Genomic DNA, 18,943 nt, shown 5'->3' with positions numbered 1-18,943 from the left:
TTTGCAATTTCAGCCGCAAAGTTGCTTAATGGTTGCTTCATCTGTACAAATTTCAGCCTTAGTTGCTTACGAGTTGCTTATTGTGTTTCATATTTCAGCCTTAGTTGCTAACGGGTTGCTTGAAGGAAGGCGAACTTGTTGAAGACGGTTGGGTGTTCAATATCTTTGAAGGACTAGATGACTAACTTTGTATTTTAGGGCTTTATTATTTTGTTATATATTTGTAGGAAAAGATGTTTTTTGTTGAAAATATTCTTTCTGTCCCCTTCTTGTGGAAGACTGATCTAAGTGGTTGCTAAGTGTTTAGTAGAATTCAGCCTAAGTTGCTTACCACTCTGCCAAAACTCAGCCTAGGCAGTTGCTTAGCAGTTGCTTAGCAGTTGCTTAATTTTTGACCATATTTCAGCCTCAGTTTTGTAGCAACCAGTTGCTTATAAAAACAAAAACGTGTATTCGACTGCTTAAATTTCAGTTCTGTCAACATTAAAGATATTCTCTTCATTGTGTCTAGTTTTGCCAAGCGGCTTTCTTGAACACCCTTCTTTTGCCAGGAGTCTATCGAATTTCGTTGTGTTTCAGGTGGGGCACAAGGTCTTTTCAAATAACATATTGAATGAAAAACATATTGAATGAAAATACATATTGAATGAAAATACATATTGAAACTATATAACCGAAACTTGATAAAGAATTATTTAAACACTTAATTAGCATAAGCTTACGTAGCTTATACCATTGTGTTATTTCAGCAGGTTTCTGTCAGCATAGGCTACAGTATATATAGCTGCATATATTTTTTAGTACATCAGCATAGGCTACATTATTAGTTAGCTAGCTACCCTCTCGTTTTATATTGTCACAATTTGGTTATGAACACTCCCAAAGTCTCGTGCAAAGAGTAACCCAGGCGTTGCTTACAGTATTGTCTTGTCAAATCTGTTCAACTTTTTATCAAGGCGATGAAAACTTTGCAGAAAAGTGCTGGTACTCAATGTGTAGCAAATGCCATGCATGCTATCATTTGGTCAACTATTCGCAAAGCTTCACTCTGGACTGATTGGGATTTAGACCATATTTTGGATAACGGTGATTGTTTATATAAGTCACTTCTTACAACTGGCGCTATTTTTTTGATCAACTCCCAAACTCAATTTCTATAGAGGGCACTCAATTATCTATAACCGTTTTAGATAATTTACATGGTGAACTAACTTCGTTCCACAATAATTTTTTGAAATTGGCAGAATGTAGTGGGATGATGTTTATGATAAGTGGTTTTACAACATCGAGTTTATATAACAAGTCCTGCTTTTTTTTATTTGACTCCCATAGTCGGGGAAATGATGGTTCATTTACTGCAGATGGTTATTCTGTGTTGATAAAGTTTAAAAATATTACTGATGTGAAAAGCTACATCAAGGACTCTTATTTGATGAAGCAAAATAAGTTTTCTCTTTAATATGAGTTACAGCCTGTTAAGGTTCATATAAGTGAAAAACAATTGACTCAGATTTCCGCTTCTATTAAAAGAAAAAAGAGGAGAGAAAAATACCAAAATTCAAAGGAGCGAGTTACACAAGGTTAAGAGAGCAATATGCTACTAACGAAAGCATTAAATTTAGAAAACGAAAACAGAGTAAGGAATACTATGCTGCGGAACAGGAGCAAATAAAACTAAAAAGGAAAGAATATTATTCAGTGGGACAGGAGCAAATAAAATTAAAAAGGAAAGAGCACTATGCAGATGAATGTGAAATAATTAAAATGAGCAGAAAAAAGCACTACATTCTAAACTCTGAAAACATAAAATTAAAACAAAAAGAGTATTACGAGAGTGAGCGTGACAATGTGTTGTCGAAAAAAAATTTATGCAATTATTAGTGAGAAATTCAAAGAACGATCCAGTAAAGCATTTTATCATAAGAAAAGTGAGATTCAGGAAAGACGAATACTAAATTTCACAATGTGATTAAGGAAGGACCATATTATATTTTTGTGGTATGCTATAGGTGCTTGTACAAACGATCTGTTTCGAAGTTTAATGAAGCAAAGTTTAGTATCACAGATCTGAAAAGTTTCCAATTTTTCCTAGTTTCAAGCTAAAATGGTAACTGTTATGTCTGTCAAACTTACCATAAAAAAGTCTAAGAACCCCCGAATACCATGTCAGGCTGTTTCAAATAAGTTAGAGATTTTTGACTTTCCCCCTGTGTATCCACTATTAAGAAAACTTGAACGAGTTTTGTTATTGTTTAAAAAAGTTGCAATAATGCCAAAAGGACAATCTCCAAAACTAAAGGGGCCAATATGCAATGTACCTGTAGAAAATACGGATATATATGATGTTCTTCCAAGATAGGCTGACTGCAGTGGGTTAGTGTTAATAAAATTGAAACGTAAACTAATGCATAAGACCATGTGTACTTTAAACCTGTACGACCACAAATTTTAGAATATTTGGAAATGAATAACCCTTTTTATCAAAATACTGTCATTGATATGAATAATATACACAACTGGAAGTAATTGTTAATAAAGGGTCAGAAAATGTTATAGATTCTAATGAAGAGGAAGAAGAACACCCATTAGATTTGTTCAGAATAGCTGCAAATGAAACTGTGATGACCTCTAAAATCCCACATGCAATAGATAACGACACACTACTTGTTGCTCCTGGGGAAGGAAAAAAAACCTTTATCCATTATTAGTGACGAGAATTGTGAAGACCCGGCCCATCCTCATCTATTTCCAACTGATCAATTGGGTACAATGTTGAACGCAGTATAAAGCTAAGTCCAATTAAATATTTCGTTTACTCAATTATTCACAAAAATTTGCATCAGATGCAGATTACATATTTTATGCCCATCATGTTATTCAACAAATCAATTTGAAAAGTATAATAAATATTGCAATGAAAAAATTTTGTCGTAACAATATAACAGCTGGTATGTTCAGTAACAATTTTAAGGAAACTGTTAAATCTTTTGTTGCTAACGACGAGGCTTCTAATTTCATGAATACCATCAAAGGTATTCCAGCATATTGGATGACATTTCTGCACGAGGTATTAGCTATGATAAAACAATTTGGAACGCCTACATTTTTTTTAACATTGTCCTGCGCTGACCTTCGTTGGAATGAAGCAGTTTCAATAATATTAAAAATGAATGGCTTTAATCTTACTGAAAAGGATTTGAAGGAAATGGATTACATGGAATGCTGTAGAATTTTGAACATGAACCCTGTGTTGTTAGCACGCAATTTTCAATACAGAATAGAAGTGTTTTTCAAAGAAATTGTTCTAGATTGTCCCTTTGGAAAGGTTAAATATCATGTGATTCGCCTTGAATTTCAGGTTAGGGTTAGTCCCCATGTCCATGTACTTTTATGGACAATTGGTGCACCAGTGTTGATAAGAGAGAATAAAGAAGAGTATATAAGTTCTTTTGATAACATTATAAGAGCAGATCTTCCAGACCCTGAGACAGAACGAGAATTATTTAGTGCTGTAAAAATGTTCTAGATTCATTCCCATTCTAAAACTTGTCGAAAGTACAAGAATAGTGTATAAGAATAGTGTTAAATTTTGGACATTTTTTCACAGATCGAACAATGTTTAATTTTGGACATTTTTTCACAGATCGAACAATAGTAGCTGAACCTCTTAGTTATAAAATGCCTTCTGCGTACAGGGAAGATATATTATCAAAGAGAGAAGAAATATTGAGCAAAGTCAAGGATTATATAAATTGCAACCTTTTTCCTCAAAGTGAGAATTTTGAATCTTCACAAAGGATACCTTTTATATTGAAAAGTTTAGATACTTCAGAGAGTGAATAATAACGCCCTTTCTATATCATCAGACTGAGATTTCCAAGTTCATTTACGGCGCCCTCCCAAATTGTGTTTTGTATATAACTATTTTTCAAAAGGGAATTCTTGCATGGCAAGCAAACATTGACTTGCAGCCGGTTTTTAATCACTATAAAACAATAACATACATGTGTAAGTATCTTTCCAAATCAGAAGATGAATGTTCGCGTGCAATGGAGCAAGCATTGTCAGAGGCACGTGAAAATGCGACAACAAATATGAACAAATGATTAAAACTGTGAATGCATTTTCAAATCATAGGGAATGCTCTGTTCAAGAAGCAGTATATCATTTAATGCCTAAATTGTGACTTCGAAAAACATTTCCTAAAGTAATCTTTGCAAATAGTAATTTACCAGAAAACCGGTTTAGAATGTGCAAAAGTAAAACAGAACTTGAAGAGCTACCTGATGACAGTGTTGATATAATTAAAACAAACATGCTTAATCGTTATTTAATCAGACCTGATACTACTTTCAAAAGTGGTAAATATGCTGCTTTGGATAAAATGTGCTGTGCAAAATTTTTAGTATTTTATTATTTAGACACCACAAAATTAATCACATTCCTACGTATCCATCACCGATACCTCATGAATTCTAAACAAAAACTTAGGTGTCGTAAGATTCGTGCTTGTGTTCGATCATTTACACCCAACCGACATACGCATCCAGAAAATTATGGTCATCACTTTTGTTTTTATATTATCCTTTTCGTTTTGAATCTGATTTACTTGATGGTATTTACACGGAGAAGCTTAACCACACAGGAGTTTTAAATATTGTTAATGCAAACAAACAAAAGCTGGAAGCATATAGTGAAATTGTTGATGAAGCTTTTGCAACCTTTAGAGCTGACATGGACACTAATCAAGATCCATTTGCACAACGGGGAAATGAAGAAGTTGACTTCTTAGCATCAAGGGAGCAAGATGACACAGAAAATGAAACTGAATCAACTTGTTCCAACTTTTCGTCTCTACCTAGAAACAGTACTGTTGTGACCTCAGACCAGGAGATTAATAGAGATATCAGATCCCTTAATGCTAAGCAACGTGAAGTATTTGAAACAGTGTTCACTTGGCCAAGAAAATTTATAGAAAATCATAACTGGATTTCACCTACTGATGTTAAACCTCTGTCTATATTTTTAACTGGTGGCGTCGGACGTGGAAAGTCATATTTGATCAAAACTATTTACAAATCTGTCACAAAATTATTAATTTACAAAGCTGAAAATGCAGAAAAGCAAAGAGTGTGTCTTTGTAGCTGCAACAGGTGTAGCTGCTGTAAACATTGGAGGTGCAACAGTACATTTATGTTTTGGAATTCATGGGAATAATTATGTCCCCCTTAGTATTAAAATGCGAACTCCTTTAGGAAACAAGTTAGCAAAGGTGTGTATTATCATAATTGATGAAATCTCAATGGTTTCAAATACTCTTCGTGTCAATATCCACCAAAAACTAATAGAAATATTTGGAGGACCAAGTTGGATTCCTTTTGCTGGAAAAATCATGATAGTATGCGGTGATCTTTATCAACTTCCCCCTGTCATGGGAAAGCCTGTTTACTCAAATAATGGATTTCTTGTAAGCATATTAAAGTTATGGCAAGCATAGCATATGGCAACATATGGCAAGCACAAGCATATAAGCATATTAAAGTTATAACTTCAAATTAGCTGAACTTACGAAATTCATGCTACAGAAAGGTGATGATGTTTTTATTGATTTGTTAAAAAATATAAGAACCTTTTGAAATCAAGGTTTATCAGTATCAGTATATGTTACAACGTGTAAATGGTACTTTGTGTAAAATAAATGCTATTGATGAAATACCAAATGATGTACCATCTTATATTATTGATAAAGCTTTGAATAGAAAAGAAACTGATACTTGTGGTCTTGTGAGACATTTGGTTCTTAAAATTGGTGCCCGGGTCATGCTAACTACAAATCTAGATATTGATGATGGATTAATCAACGGGTGTATAGGGACTGTTTTTCACATACTGTATCATGATAATTATGTTCAAAAAATATATGTAAAATTTGACAATGCTCAAACTGGTGTTTTGAGAATCAAAGGCACACTATGCAAGGTTGCACCAAGTTGTACCAATTGGAAGGACTAATACTGATATTCATGTGGTAAAAAGAAACCTCTCATCATCGGTTATCAAAAGAACTCAATTTCCACTGATGCTTTCTTGGGCTTGCACTGTCCATAAAGTTCAATGTTTAAGTTTACCCAAGGCTGTTATTATTTTTGATTTATTCAGACAAACTCAATTCAATCCAGGCCAAATGTATGTTGCTATGAGTCGTGTCACATCTTTAGCTGGATTGTATTTAACAGGTGAATTTAAGCAAAAGGCAATCAAGGCAGATAAATATGCATCTGATGAATATGAAACGTTCAGGTTGAAAAGTAATTACCACCGTTAGTATTTTGGCCTTTAGAGAAAAGCTCCTTGGTGATCACTTTGTTGAATGTCAGATCTTTATCGAGACATGCTATTGACATTCAGCATGATGAAGAATTGAAAGAATCGGATATATTATGTCTAACTGAAACCCAATTGTTAACCTGGCCACGACATGACAGAAATAACAGGTCAACTTCCTATGTTTGATGTTAATCCTAATTCTAATGTATTGCAGTGTGTTATAGAGATTGTTTTCCTTTTATTTACCAGAATGATACTCCTGGTTTCAGAGGAACTTATTTCTATAGGAGTTTTGTACCGGTCAAATTCTTCATCTTTATTATCTTTTTGTGATCACCTATGTGAGCCTTTGAATTCACAGGATTTTCATATTTTGTTAGATTTTAATGTTGATTATTTCAATCCAGGCTCACATCGACTTGGTTTTGGCCAACTCATATTGACGGTTCTCTTCTTGATCATGTTTATATTAATAATAATGTATTTAACCATGCAAAAATTGAAACTGTAGTAAAATATGTTTGCTTTCCAGATCTTGATGCTGTGAAGATCAGGCTGACCTGTAAATAAATATAACAAAGAGAAGCAAATTATGAAATGACCATGTGTATCTATCAGCAAGAAATGAAATTAGCAATTAGCGAAGAAAATGGTATAATTTAAAAGTAACTGCAATATATATGTATGTAGATAGTCCCAATGACAGCAGCGGGAGGGGGGAGGGGGTTCTTTTTTTGTTTGCATGTGCATGTTTTCATGGGAACATTTAGAGTGTGTTGTTTACAGTAATAAAACAAAATAATATTAATTGTTTACAAAAGAGCAAAAGAGAGTTTGAATTTCTTATGCAAAACATGTACTTGTTCAATATTTTGAATTATTTATTATTTTGTATCCTATCTGTATTTTTTTTATTTTTGTATATATTTACATAATAGAAAAATATTTTTTCATTAAAATGATTTCACATTTTTTTTTAAAGTTATTGCATATACAAATACATCTTGCATTTTATGACCTTCCATTTTTTGTATAGTTCTAAAACTTTTAACTCGAGACAGTTTTATTGCGACTTATTCCTTTCCTTCTAAATTAATTTAATGCACTTTTTGTTTGTTATTTTATTTATTTTAAGTCTATTTTAAGAGCAGTCGTTAAAAATTATGGATTGAAAGTAGAGTTGAGCTGCAGGTTATACCATGTAACAGAATGAAGAATCAACTGAGAAATTGATTTTGTGATATGGTATTTCCTTCAAACCCTATGCTGCTGTGTAGCGCAAGTGCAATGTTATTAATGATGAATGAACCGTGTACATACACTATTGGATACATAAACTAATAGTTCCGGATATTTAATTTTCTCCTCTCAACAACAAATATTCTCTGTGAAATCAAAGCGTTATATCAAAGGAAACCTGGACCAGCTATTGTGGAGAATATTTGTTTTTTTCCTCAACTCTACTGCATTTTTATGTTAGAATAATTTTTACCTCATTTAACGTGCACACATTTTCAAAACTACCCAGTGTATCTTAAAATTGAATCATGCACTTTGCATTTAATATGTGCGCCTTTTTATGAAATTGATGCGGCAAGGTTTTCGACTAGGACTGCATGGTTAGTTATTGTAAATACTTTGAAAATGTATGCATTTTCCCAATTTATTGAACATTTTATGTTTATTTCTTTACGATTTTTTGTATTTTGTAACATAGTGCAATGTTGTAAAATTTGTAGATGTGCCTTAGGTGGTGAAAAAACTTCTGTTGAAAACTGCGCGGAACTGCCTGCTTAACTGGATATGGTGATTAATATGATGGCTAAAAGAAATGTGCATACCACAAGATGTGATAAACAATAAAATGATTTCATCTTTACGGTTTGATTTCCATAATACAATATCAAATTAGTACCATTCACTGAACAATTTTCTTCGTATTTTCGTGCACGTGCACTTTTGGGGAGATCCCATTAGCAAGAAGACGCTAACTTTACGATAACAAAAAGCACCATGACAAAATTATTTAGCCATCTTGTAAAGTTTAACACGATGCTAAACAAGAAGAATTCTTCCATATTGTATTCCGTTTATCAGTCGGAGAAGAAAAACATGGAGCATATATCCCTGCTCGCTTTACGTACCATTAGTATTCTACAACTGTTGAATCCGCATATAACTTCGACCGGTATAATTTAAATACCATCGTATTATAAAAACACTTTCTCGTTACTCAAGACCGATAACACAGCGGTATAGTGTGGAGCCTATTAAAATGTATTACGAATGATTGTTTTGCAGCCATTTGTCACACAGAAAACTTGAATAATCTACATTAGTTTGCTGCCGCCTAACTGGACAGTATTGACTCCCAACTTGCAAACTATTTCACCAACCTCGAAGAACAAAACGCACATTCTCAGGAACATTGATTGTACACCTATTTATTTGAAATGACGGAACAACATTGTAGAAGTTCTGTACAAAACGGGTTACTGGCGAACTCGAAAGGTATAGGGAACAAAATTACACACGAACAAGAATCTCAAAATCTTTTAGCCTGCAAGGGCTTTTCATTATATTTGCAATCAGTGTTTGGTCTGTTGGCACCATCTTCTTCATAGGAGGTCCTCTCTCTTTGTTAACAAAATAAGGAAGCTAACATAACACTTTGTGCATATTCTCTCAATATTTGATATTTATTTCGCTTGTTTATACATTGTAAGGAAAGAGACAAGTGTCATAAATTTGACTTAATATAATGAACAAATGCGCGGTAATAGAAAAAAAAAAAAAAAATATACCCCAAAGAATCAAAATGTCAAGAGAAGGCTTGACATTGTGAAGTATATCTTTTAAAAAAATGCAAACACTCTAGCTAGTTATCTTGCGATGAAAATTTGATTTCACGCAAAATACACAACATACATTATGTAAGAATGAAGAAGTGTTATGTCAGAGAACTAATATAATGCATAAACATTAAATATAAAAAGAGAGAGTATTTGTGTTTTATACTGTGATTTCTCTTTGTTTGTCGTGAAGAGCTAGTTTCTGACAATTTTTTTAAAGTTCTTGGCTTTTGTACTGACGATTTGAATTTTCCTCACATCTACTGTCACTTTTCTGTCGTCCACAATTTACAAAACACGGATTTCAGGGTTTTTCTGCAAAACATTAATGTCTAATGGAGTATTCCATGGTCCAGAGAAATAAAATTTTAGTACAAAACTCTTCTAGACTTGTTTTGTACTAAACAACTCTTGAAAATTTCTGTGTCACTTTATTCACAAACTTTAAATGTAGCTAGCTATACCACTTTTCAATCACCCTGACCACAGAGTATCTTTGAGTACAGCAACATGTGACAAATTATATAAATTACATTTTGTTTATCAACTTTTGCACTTTGCTGGGCTGGCTTGCTAGCTAGCTACCATAACATTAGTTCCTGTATGTTTGGGAATATTAACAACATAACAAGTTATGTTGTTAATATTCCCAAATGTTGTTAATATTCTAATATCTTGAAAATCCGAAGACATTTTGGAATTTCACATGGCTAGCTTCTTTCAAAAACAAACTTCTGTGGCCATATCACATAACATTTGTAGTTAAAAGAAGTGATTTTACACGCCCTATGTTCCTTTTAAATTTCATTTTCATTAATTATGCAAAAAAGTTTGAATTTTTCATGCTACCAAACTATTAATATCTGACGAAATTTTAAAGCTTCAAGCATAAAACTTCACAAAAGGATGCCCGACACATCACTGAATAAATCGTATTGCAACCCCTTTGCAGCTGCTTCTAGTTTGTTTGTATTTCGTTAATCAGTAAACACTTTCAACCTTCAAGCTTTAAAATGGTGATTTTCAAGTTATTACATATATATAGGTTATTATTTTTTGTTTTTTTGTTTTGTGCAGTGATTTTGGATGTACTTTGGACACTGGATGAAAATCCGTTGACCCCACTTAGCGGATTACTACTACACTGTCTAACCGCAGTGACAGTGGCGAAGATACTTCGCTGTCTGTTTGTCAACTAGAACATATGTCTAGTAGTACCTTGGTGGTTTGAGGCTTGAGGAGTAGCATTGGTTTGTTGTGTATGTTATAAGTAACCTCACGCTCATTAAGCCCATTAGGTTGGAATGAGTCTAATTTGTGTTGCCAAAAAGATTGTTTACGCCTTAACCGAGGACCCTATTAGATAACAGTACCAATTTGTAACTGGTTAGGCCATCCTGTGTAAATATTAACTAATAAATAATAATAATATATAGAAAAGTGATCATTGCCCTCAGAAGCTATTGCTGTTTCAAAGTTTTATTAAACAAACTTACAATTATTTCAACAAGATTTCTTGGAAATACGCTTACCGCTGTTGCAAGTGTATAGCACAGTGATCACATGGGTAAAATTTTGAAAACAGTTTGATAAACTGCTTCATTTCGTGCTGTTGTTTATTTGTTGGCTCATTTGGATAATACGCAGCCATAGTATGAAGAAAATTCCATGTTGAGTGTCCAAGAGCATCTTTATCCACAGGACATTCAATCTTTTTATCCTCTTTTTCTGCGTCAAGGTTTATATTTTCTTGTTGATCCTGGAAAGAATATTAGTTTATTACATTCGGAATATGTAAAAACTGTAGTCAATAAGACCCGTAAAAAAAAAAGAAATAGATACTTTATTCGGAGAAACTTACGCGACAGAAACTTTCGCGAACTTCACGTTTTTTTGGCCTTTTTTGCGAAACTTTGTCTCGCGAAACTTTCAAAAATGGCCATTCGCGAAGTTTATTCAGTAAAAACTTTCTAAATTGTGATTCGCGAAAGTTTATCCACTAATATTTAAAAAAAATTGCTGGTTTTAAAAGTTATTTCTTGACTTGCCCCCACTTTTCTCGCCCTCCCGATAAAAAAAGAGACAACTAGCGATGGGAACGAGAATGGAATAAACTTAGAAATAAACAAAAGCGATGATGTTATAAATGTATGTATGGCTTATAACCGAGTTACTGGCGAAGAAGACGATGACAAAGATGCGTGGGAGCCGAAAGAATACGAGCCTAGAAATTTGTTTGATCTTTTTTGTGATTTTGACGATGAACCCATTTTGTAAATAGAAGTTTTTACATACCATTAGAAAGAAAATAAAAAACACTTTTCTATCATAAAAAATATAAGCCAGTTTTTTTATAAGAACATAAAAAATTACAAATCGCGAAAGTTTATCTTGCCAAAACTTTCCAATTTCAGATTTCGCGAAATTTTATCTCGCGAAAATTTTTTAATTTGTAGATTCGCGAAAATTTATCCAAAAAATTTCGTGAGTTTTTGGACTCGCGAAAGTTTCTCTCGCGAAAGTTTCTCCGAATAAGTACGTCATTTGAATTTTAATGACGTCAGCAATAACCTGTCGACGCACAAACATTTTTTTCACAATGTTTTTTTAGCTATTGCCTGTATTTTGTGGAGCTTAAAACGCTGATTAAATAATTGTATAAGATAGCGCGGTTTTGGTCAGGGGTTAAGGAGTATAAGAGTTTAAAAATTTTGCTGATGTCAGCAACGTCTCACCAAGGTACAAAACGCTTTTTATAGAAATTTGTTACCTCCATTGTGGAGCTGGAAATTTTGATTAAGAAAATGCATAGGATGGTGTGCTTTTGACAAACGATTGAAGGGATATGGGGATTTAAAGGTTTTTTGATGACGTCATTAACCTGCCTGTATCGAAACGGCTGGGTAGTTTCTAGTTACCCATGCAGGAGATGAAGTTAGTTATTTTCACCCGATTCCAGATTTGAAAAAATTAGAAAAATGGTTTCAATTTTTCACAAAATTTTAGGTGATTTGACAATTACCCATTACCCTGCCATTATTAAATTTTAAACTTCAAAATTTTGAAATTTTTTTGTCCTAGGTGTTGTTACAAATTAATTATTTTTGAAATTATTTACCCAGTATAGTCTCCTCAGTTCCTATTGGTACTGCTTTCCAAGAGGGTCCTGCAAAGGGGGTCCTAACACATTTAAAGCTCCCAATTGAAAGTCATGCAAGCACAGCAATGGCTCAACTGGACAACCGCCTAAGATATCAATCCTATTCTCATGCTGAGCGCCAAGCAGGAAGGACAGATTCACACTTTTATAGTTTCTGGCATGACTTGGAGAGGGTCTAAACCCAAGACCTTCCGCACTGGAAGCGAACGCTCTACAACAAGGCTACCAGTCAGTTAATGGCTCTTAATTAAAACAAGGTAAGTTCTTACAGCTGCACAAAAACATGAAAGCGTATAAATATCAACAACAACACGAAAGTCATCAATATGTAACCAGAACAAAGTAATAGATAGAAATTGCTTTGGACCTGTCCAGTAGAAAATTTTACATTAAATAGGCAAAGAAGATTTATTTGCAAACAGCTTTTCAACTTGGTGACGCAACAACACAAGGTTTTTGAAAACAGTTTGATATTTATAAAAAATCATCAATTTTATATGAAGCAACCATACATTTTAATATCTACAACCGGTCATTCTAAATCAACAATTTTCTTCAAATTTGGTACACTTGCTCTATTCATGGATCTAAAACAAACCTGAATTTTAAACTTTACTGCCCAAGTGGTTCTAAAGTTACAGCACTTTCAAAATTAAACAAAAATAGCATGAAGCACTATTTTTTAAAGTTCACAGCCTTACAATTTTAGTTTTGATTATGTAGGAATGCTCAAAGTAGGTACCCATGTAGTTTTGCACCCATTTTAACCATTTTCGCTGTCTGTTTCTCTCCATTTTAAACAGTTAAGGAGCTACAAAGCTAGGAAAACTGTAAAATGTGTTATTTTAGGGGGTTATGCTGACTTTTCGGACAATGATTACAGACAAACAAGTCTGTTTTTAAAGTTAATCTTTACATATTTTTTCAGCCATATAGGTTTGTTTTAAACAATAATAACAAGACTTCAAGTGCTATTAACAAAGTATAAATGGTCCAAGACGATGCAGGCTTATTAATAAGAAAAAACATCCGCGCGATAAATCGCGTGCCCCAAGCTTCTAAGGGCTTCTAAGGGCTAAGAAATGTTGTTACTTTACTGTACACTGCACCAGAGTTGCTGTTTTTGCCTGGTGAACAAACTTAGCACCAGTTCTAACAATGATCACAGCCGGGAAATTTAACGTAATATCAAAAGTTGCAAGTCAAGTCATTAATTAAACTTTGTGACTACTTGTAGAACAAGAAATTATAATATGTACGGAATTACGGAAAGTTGAAGGGCGACCAACAATGATAATACTGATGATGGATCATCAAAATCAACAGACAGAACAGAGGTCAAAATTTTATTGTTTTTTTCGGTTGAAAAGCACGAGAATTATGAGATAACAGAAACGTGTTTTTTCAATTTTTACTTTAATGTTTAATAAGAGCAATTTAAAATTCCAATGGTCATGACGACGTCATAGTTGCGTTAGACTATCCATATTATACTAAGGTAGCAGGTTATCAAAAACTTTGACATGTTGACCCTGAGGCATATTTATCCATATAATAATACGCCAGTTCCATGTGTCTGTCTGTCACTTTTGCAAAGACGATATTTTAGTCGTAAAAAAGTGCAGATATTAGAAGCAAGAAAAGTCAAAGTGGAGAAGTAGAGTGGATTAAATAAACATATAATTTGGAACAGGGTTACCATCGACACACATAAACAACAAAATAACGGTCCCTTTGTCTTGAAAAAAGTGCAAAAAGTTAAAAGGTAAAGTGTTAAAAAAAGAGTATATGAAAAAGAAAGAAAAGTCCAAGTGAAAAAGTAGAAGTAGAAGTAAAAAAGTGAAGTTGGAAACCACAATAAGTTACTTCGGAAGTGAAGAGTGGAGCGAGAAGTAGTAAAGTAAAGCTAGAAGTAGAAAATAAATGCTAGAGTTTCAAGTTCAAGTGACTTGGAATTCAGAAAAGTAAGAACTTTGATTTTTTTTAGACGTTCCGTTTTTATGTAGCACACTTAAATTTGTCAAGGAGAATCGTGTTCTTAAAAAAAATCCATCAGAGCTATATATTTTACCGCGTAACTAATGTTTTGTCCTTAAACTCGAAATGCTACATAAAGCTGTTAGCTAGCTACCAAACAAATAAGCTAGCGAAATAGAAAATTTTGGTTTGTTGAACTAACTGCAAATGTCATAAATTTTACATTGCTTTTGTTTTCCTTTATATGTGTTTTACTAAGCATAAATAGCTAACTATAGACGAAGCTAAGTCTCCCCAGCTTAAGTATATTTATCTGGGTGTACTCTAGCACTGTTATTTAGCTAATGTTAGCTTCAAGGCTCCATCCCATAGTTAGATCTAACCTATGAGTTATGTTGCTATTCCTCTTTATTTAGGTATTTATAGCTACCTTAGTAGTCAAACTGCTCTTCTTTTTTGAACACAAATTATGATGTAACAAGCTAGCTACAAAATCTTTCTTGAACTTTTAGGATAGTGCGACTCTTTTTTCACATTACCTACAATTTTTACAAGGAGATCACATGCAATATGACAAGTAGAACAAATTTTGTAGAATTTAAAGTGTGTGTATAAAGTTATTTTTTATTATTTTGTTTCTGACATCCCGTAAACTTTTGTCAGCCTACGTGTGAAAAGTTATTTTTACAGGGGTTATTGCCATTAGATTGGAAATTTACGTAGGTTTATGACTTTGGGTTAAAAAAATTTATGAGAGGATGGTATGGTTTTCCGTTTATATTGTTTGTATTGCAAAGTGCTGTTATTTGAATTTTTCTTAAATTTTATAGAAATAGACCAGACATGCAATATACTAAAAGAATCGATTTTGTAGAATTACACTGTATTGTAAACTGTTGTGTAAGCTGATGGCTTCTTTTATTTCGTATTATAAACTTTTGTTGGGTAAAAGTATGTAATGTCATTTTTGCTGGAAGAAAATTTCATGGTTTCACGTTTTCGTTTTTGTTGAGAATTTTACAAAATTTTGTAGTAATAATTGTTTGGTAATGATGAAAAAAATACTAAATGTTCCCACTAAAACTATTTCTGTTTTTTATATTTTGTAAGGACTGTATGCACTGAAATGACGGATTTTTCTATAATTTGATGTGTTTCATAACATTGTGGAAAATTTATGGGTAATAGCAATATACAACATGCTGAATGAACTGGTTTTTGTTGATTTTTTGTTTCTTTAACCGATTTATTTTACATTTTTTGTAAACTTTTGTGAGAATTGACTGTATGCAATGTTTTCCAAATGATCTTTGTTTATTTCAAATTTACTCCTTGCTCATTGCTTTTTAAACACTTCAGTTTAAAATGCTTTGTAAAGGGCAGTACGGATCATCAGACATAAATTAACCGGTTAGGATGGTATGCAACCGAATAAATGATTTTTCGAGATTTAAATTTGATGTTTTCCCAACTATGGCTTTTTGATATTGTTGTATAAGCATTTAGGGAAAAGACAATGTTTATAATGTGTAAAGAGCTTATTTTCATAGATTTGTGCCTTTCCTTGCAAGCCTTTCTTTTTGACACTTCAGATTAAAATATTGAAGGTTTTCAACATAATCACATAAGATGCTGTGACTGTCGGTATTGTAACTGTAAGTGTTGTTACTGTCAGTTTTGTAAGTGTCGTTGTTGTAAATTTCTATCAACTAGATTTTACAACTTGCAAGCTGTTGTTTTTTTACATTTTGTGTAAGTTTTGTGTGTGGGATTTAACGCGATTTGACATTTTGTTAAGATTTTAATAACATTTTTTGCAAAATTAGGAATTACACCTTGCACACGTATTTTTTGACATTTTCAGATTTATTTTTTTGATAAAGGGCAGTGTGTAATATACTAAATTTGCTGACATCAATAAAATTATATGACAGATATTTCCCATTGTCCTTCCTTCTGCCTAAGTGGATTTTTCCACGGGCCTTACCGTCTAGTCTCTATAATAATACGGAGAGTGTGTGTCTGTCCATCTGTCTGTAACAGACAAAGTGGATGTGTTCATTTCCCTTTGATGTTGCCGAAAAGTGCATGTCTAATATGTTAAATTTTCTGACGTTATGGCGCGATGTCAATAACACTTTTTTAATGTCAATACCTTACCCTAAATTAATATAGCCATTTCAGTGCACTCAAAAGTTTTAGGCTAAATAACTTGGAAACGAGGTGGCGACGTCAATGATTTTTCACCGCGTGGGTAACTAGGGACCAACTAGGAATAATTTAGGTAATTTTCCCAAACCTGGGTCCCCAAGTCCGTTTCGGAATGGACGGGTTAATGTAGTCATCAGAAACCTTCAGACCCTAATATCTTTACAATTGTTTGTCAATAGTACAAGATCCTATACATTTTCTTGATCAGCGTTTCAAGATCTACACGATGAAGCCAACAGGTATACAAATTTCTAAAAAAATTTTTGTGTTTTTACAACTCTTTGCTGATGTCAACAAAATTTTTAAACCCTTACATATTTCTATCATATTTCTTCAACGAACACCTCAGGAGATCATCAGGCGTTCGTTGAAGAAATATGATCCTATACATTATTTTGATCAGCGTCTTAACCTCCACTCTTTACATGCAGTGAATAAACTAAATTTTGCCATAATTACTTTTGTATCTCCACTGCTGACAATAATAAATTAATAATAGCGTCCTTATGATATGTGATTTCATTAAAACCACATTACCATTACGAATCTACTAAGTCAAAAAAACGAACTTTGTACTCAAAAAATGGAAATTTTTAAATGTATTACCTTTTTGAAAAATCTTTTTATATGAATACTTTAAAGGAAGAAAATTTCGGTGGAAGAAAGTTTCGCGGTTCGGAAGAACCGCGAAAATTTTGCATTTCGCGGGAAAAAACTTTCGCGGACGAGCAATTTGGAAGCTTTTTACGGGAAAAAACTTTCGCGGACCGATAATAAAATATTAAAAAACAATACAAAACAAAGGATATGAATGTTGTTATTATTTTATCACAAAAAAAAAATACTATATAATATTCTTAGTCTATGATTATAATGTCTTCGCAATATTCCGAAATTTTATCAGCCTTTTGAATGAAAATTATTTTTTCGTTGACAAAAATTACAAAAATTATTGTTCTACTTCTTTATCACCTTTGTTATAGTTTCTAGGCCTTTCTTCTCAACGTCATTTCTATAAACTCAGCTGATTAAAAAAAAAACAATATAAACTCAGCTGATTAAAAAAAAAACAATTAAGACAGCGATACTTGTTTTTTGCTTTTAATGAGTAGTTAAATACAATTAACATAAAAAGCCTCCACTGGGAACTAAATTTACAAAAACTTCGCGGGAAAAAACTTTCGCAAATAACACGTTTTAGAAAAATTCGCGGGAAAAACTTTCGCGGACTACACGTTTTAGACAATATCGCGGAAGAAACTTTCGCGGACTACACGTTTTAGACAATATCGCGGAAGAAACTTTCGCGGAAAGGCTCCGAAAACCGCGAAACTTTCTTCCAGCGAAAGATTCTTCCTTTACAGTACTACTGCTGTTCTTTCTGAACGAAAAAATTAAATAAATTTGTTAAAACTGTTTCCCTTTAAAATAATTGTAATTGTTAACATTATTGTCCGTTTTTTTATCTTATACTTTTTTTTGCAGCCCCATGAATCCAAATTACCAAGTCGGCTGAAGGCTATGAAAGCCAAAATTCACATATGCATGATATATTAAGTATATCAAATAATAAACTTGGTATATCAAATAATATACTATGTATATCATACGATAAACTAAGCATATCAAAACTTATACTATTAAATAAGAAACCTTGCTTATCATATACCTTAATGGTACTAATTTTTGCGGGTATTAATTTTCGCTTTTTTTAATTTTTGGAAAAAAAATGCATTTCGCGGGTAATTATTTTTGCAGATATGCATTAAAAGACATTTTCGCGGGTATTAATTCTAACGGATTGGTAATATTATTTACTTTTTTTAAACATGTTGCAAAGTTTTCAGAATCAAAGAAAAAGGATACGAAAGGGGCCTAAGTTGTTTTTACTAAAAATGGCTACTAAAATTATACAAACTAATCACTAAATACATCAAATGCGTTTCCGTCGTTATCACCATTTGTTGATTCGCCATTTTCCATTCATTCAGACGATTCGTCTGAACTTCCACCCTCTTCCCTCTATCAGTATGAATTGAGCTCTTAGGGAAATAAGGAAGTGATACTCAATGTTTCTATCACCTTTGAGACTTCCATAAGCGGTATATATCAGAAAAAGGAAGTTTACTTGACCCTAGAGTAATTGTGTCAAAAATGCCTATAATCTCTGCCATCCATTTGAAATAATTTCTTGTCCCTTTGTGGTGGTCATGTAGAAAGATACTAACATATTTCGAAGCCTGCGTAATAATTCCAGAAAAAATACAACAATTATAATAGATTGAGAAACAAAGCTTGTAATAGATTAAAAAAAGTGTAACTATTTGAAAGAAATTTTATTTTTTTTCTATCATCACCTTTTTTCCCAGGGATGGAAATCGCGGTTTAAGGTAATTAAACTCAGAATATCGAACTA

At 32.9% G+C, this 18,943-nt stretch overlaps 1 protein-coding gene across 2 annotated transcripts in view; it reads right to left on the bottom strand.

The window, feature by feature from the left end:
• The window catches only part of LOC130648794 (FAD-linked sulfhydryl oxidase ALR-like), an 80,239-nt gene that overhangs the window by 14,313 nt on the left and 46,983 nt on the right, over window positions 1-18,943 (bottom strand). For both annotated transcript variants that reach the window (XM_057454889.1, XM_057454888.1), the window contains exon 2: window positions 10,712-10,938. In XM_057454889.1, coding sequence (XP_057310872.1) covers window positions 10,712-10,938 — 227 coding nt within the window. The remainder of the gene's footprint in view (window positions 1-10,711; window positions 10,939-18,943) is intronic.

The sequence above is a fragment of the Hydractinia symbiolongicarpus genome, chromosome 7 (assembly GCF_029227915.1).
Source record: "Hydractinia symbiolongicarpus strain clone_291-10 chromosome 7, HSymV2.1, whole genome shotgun sequence".
Lineage (NCBI taxonomy): Eukaryota > Metazoa > Cnidaria > Hydrozoa > Anthoathecata > Hydractiniidae > Hydractinia > Hydractinia symbiolongicarpus.
This window is presented reverse-complemented; position numbering and strand designations above follow the sequence as displayed.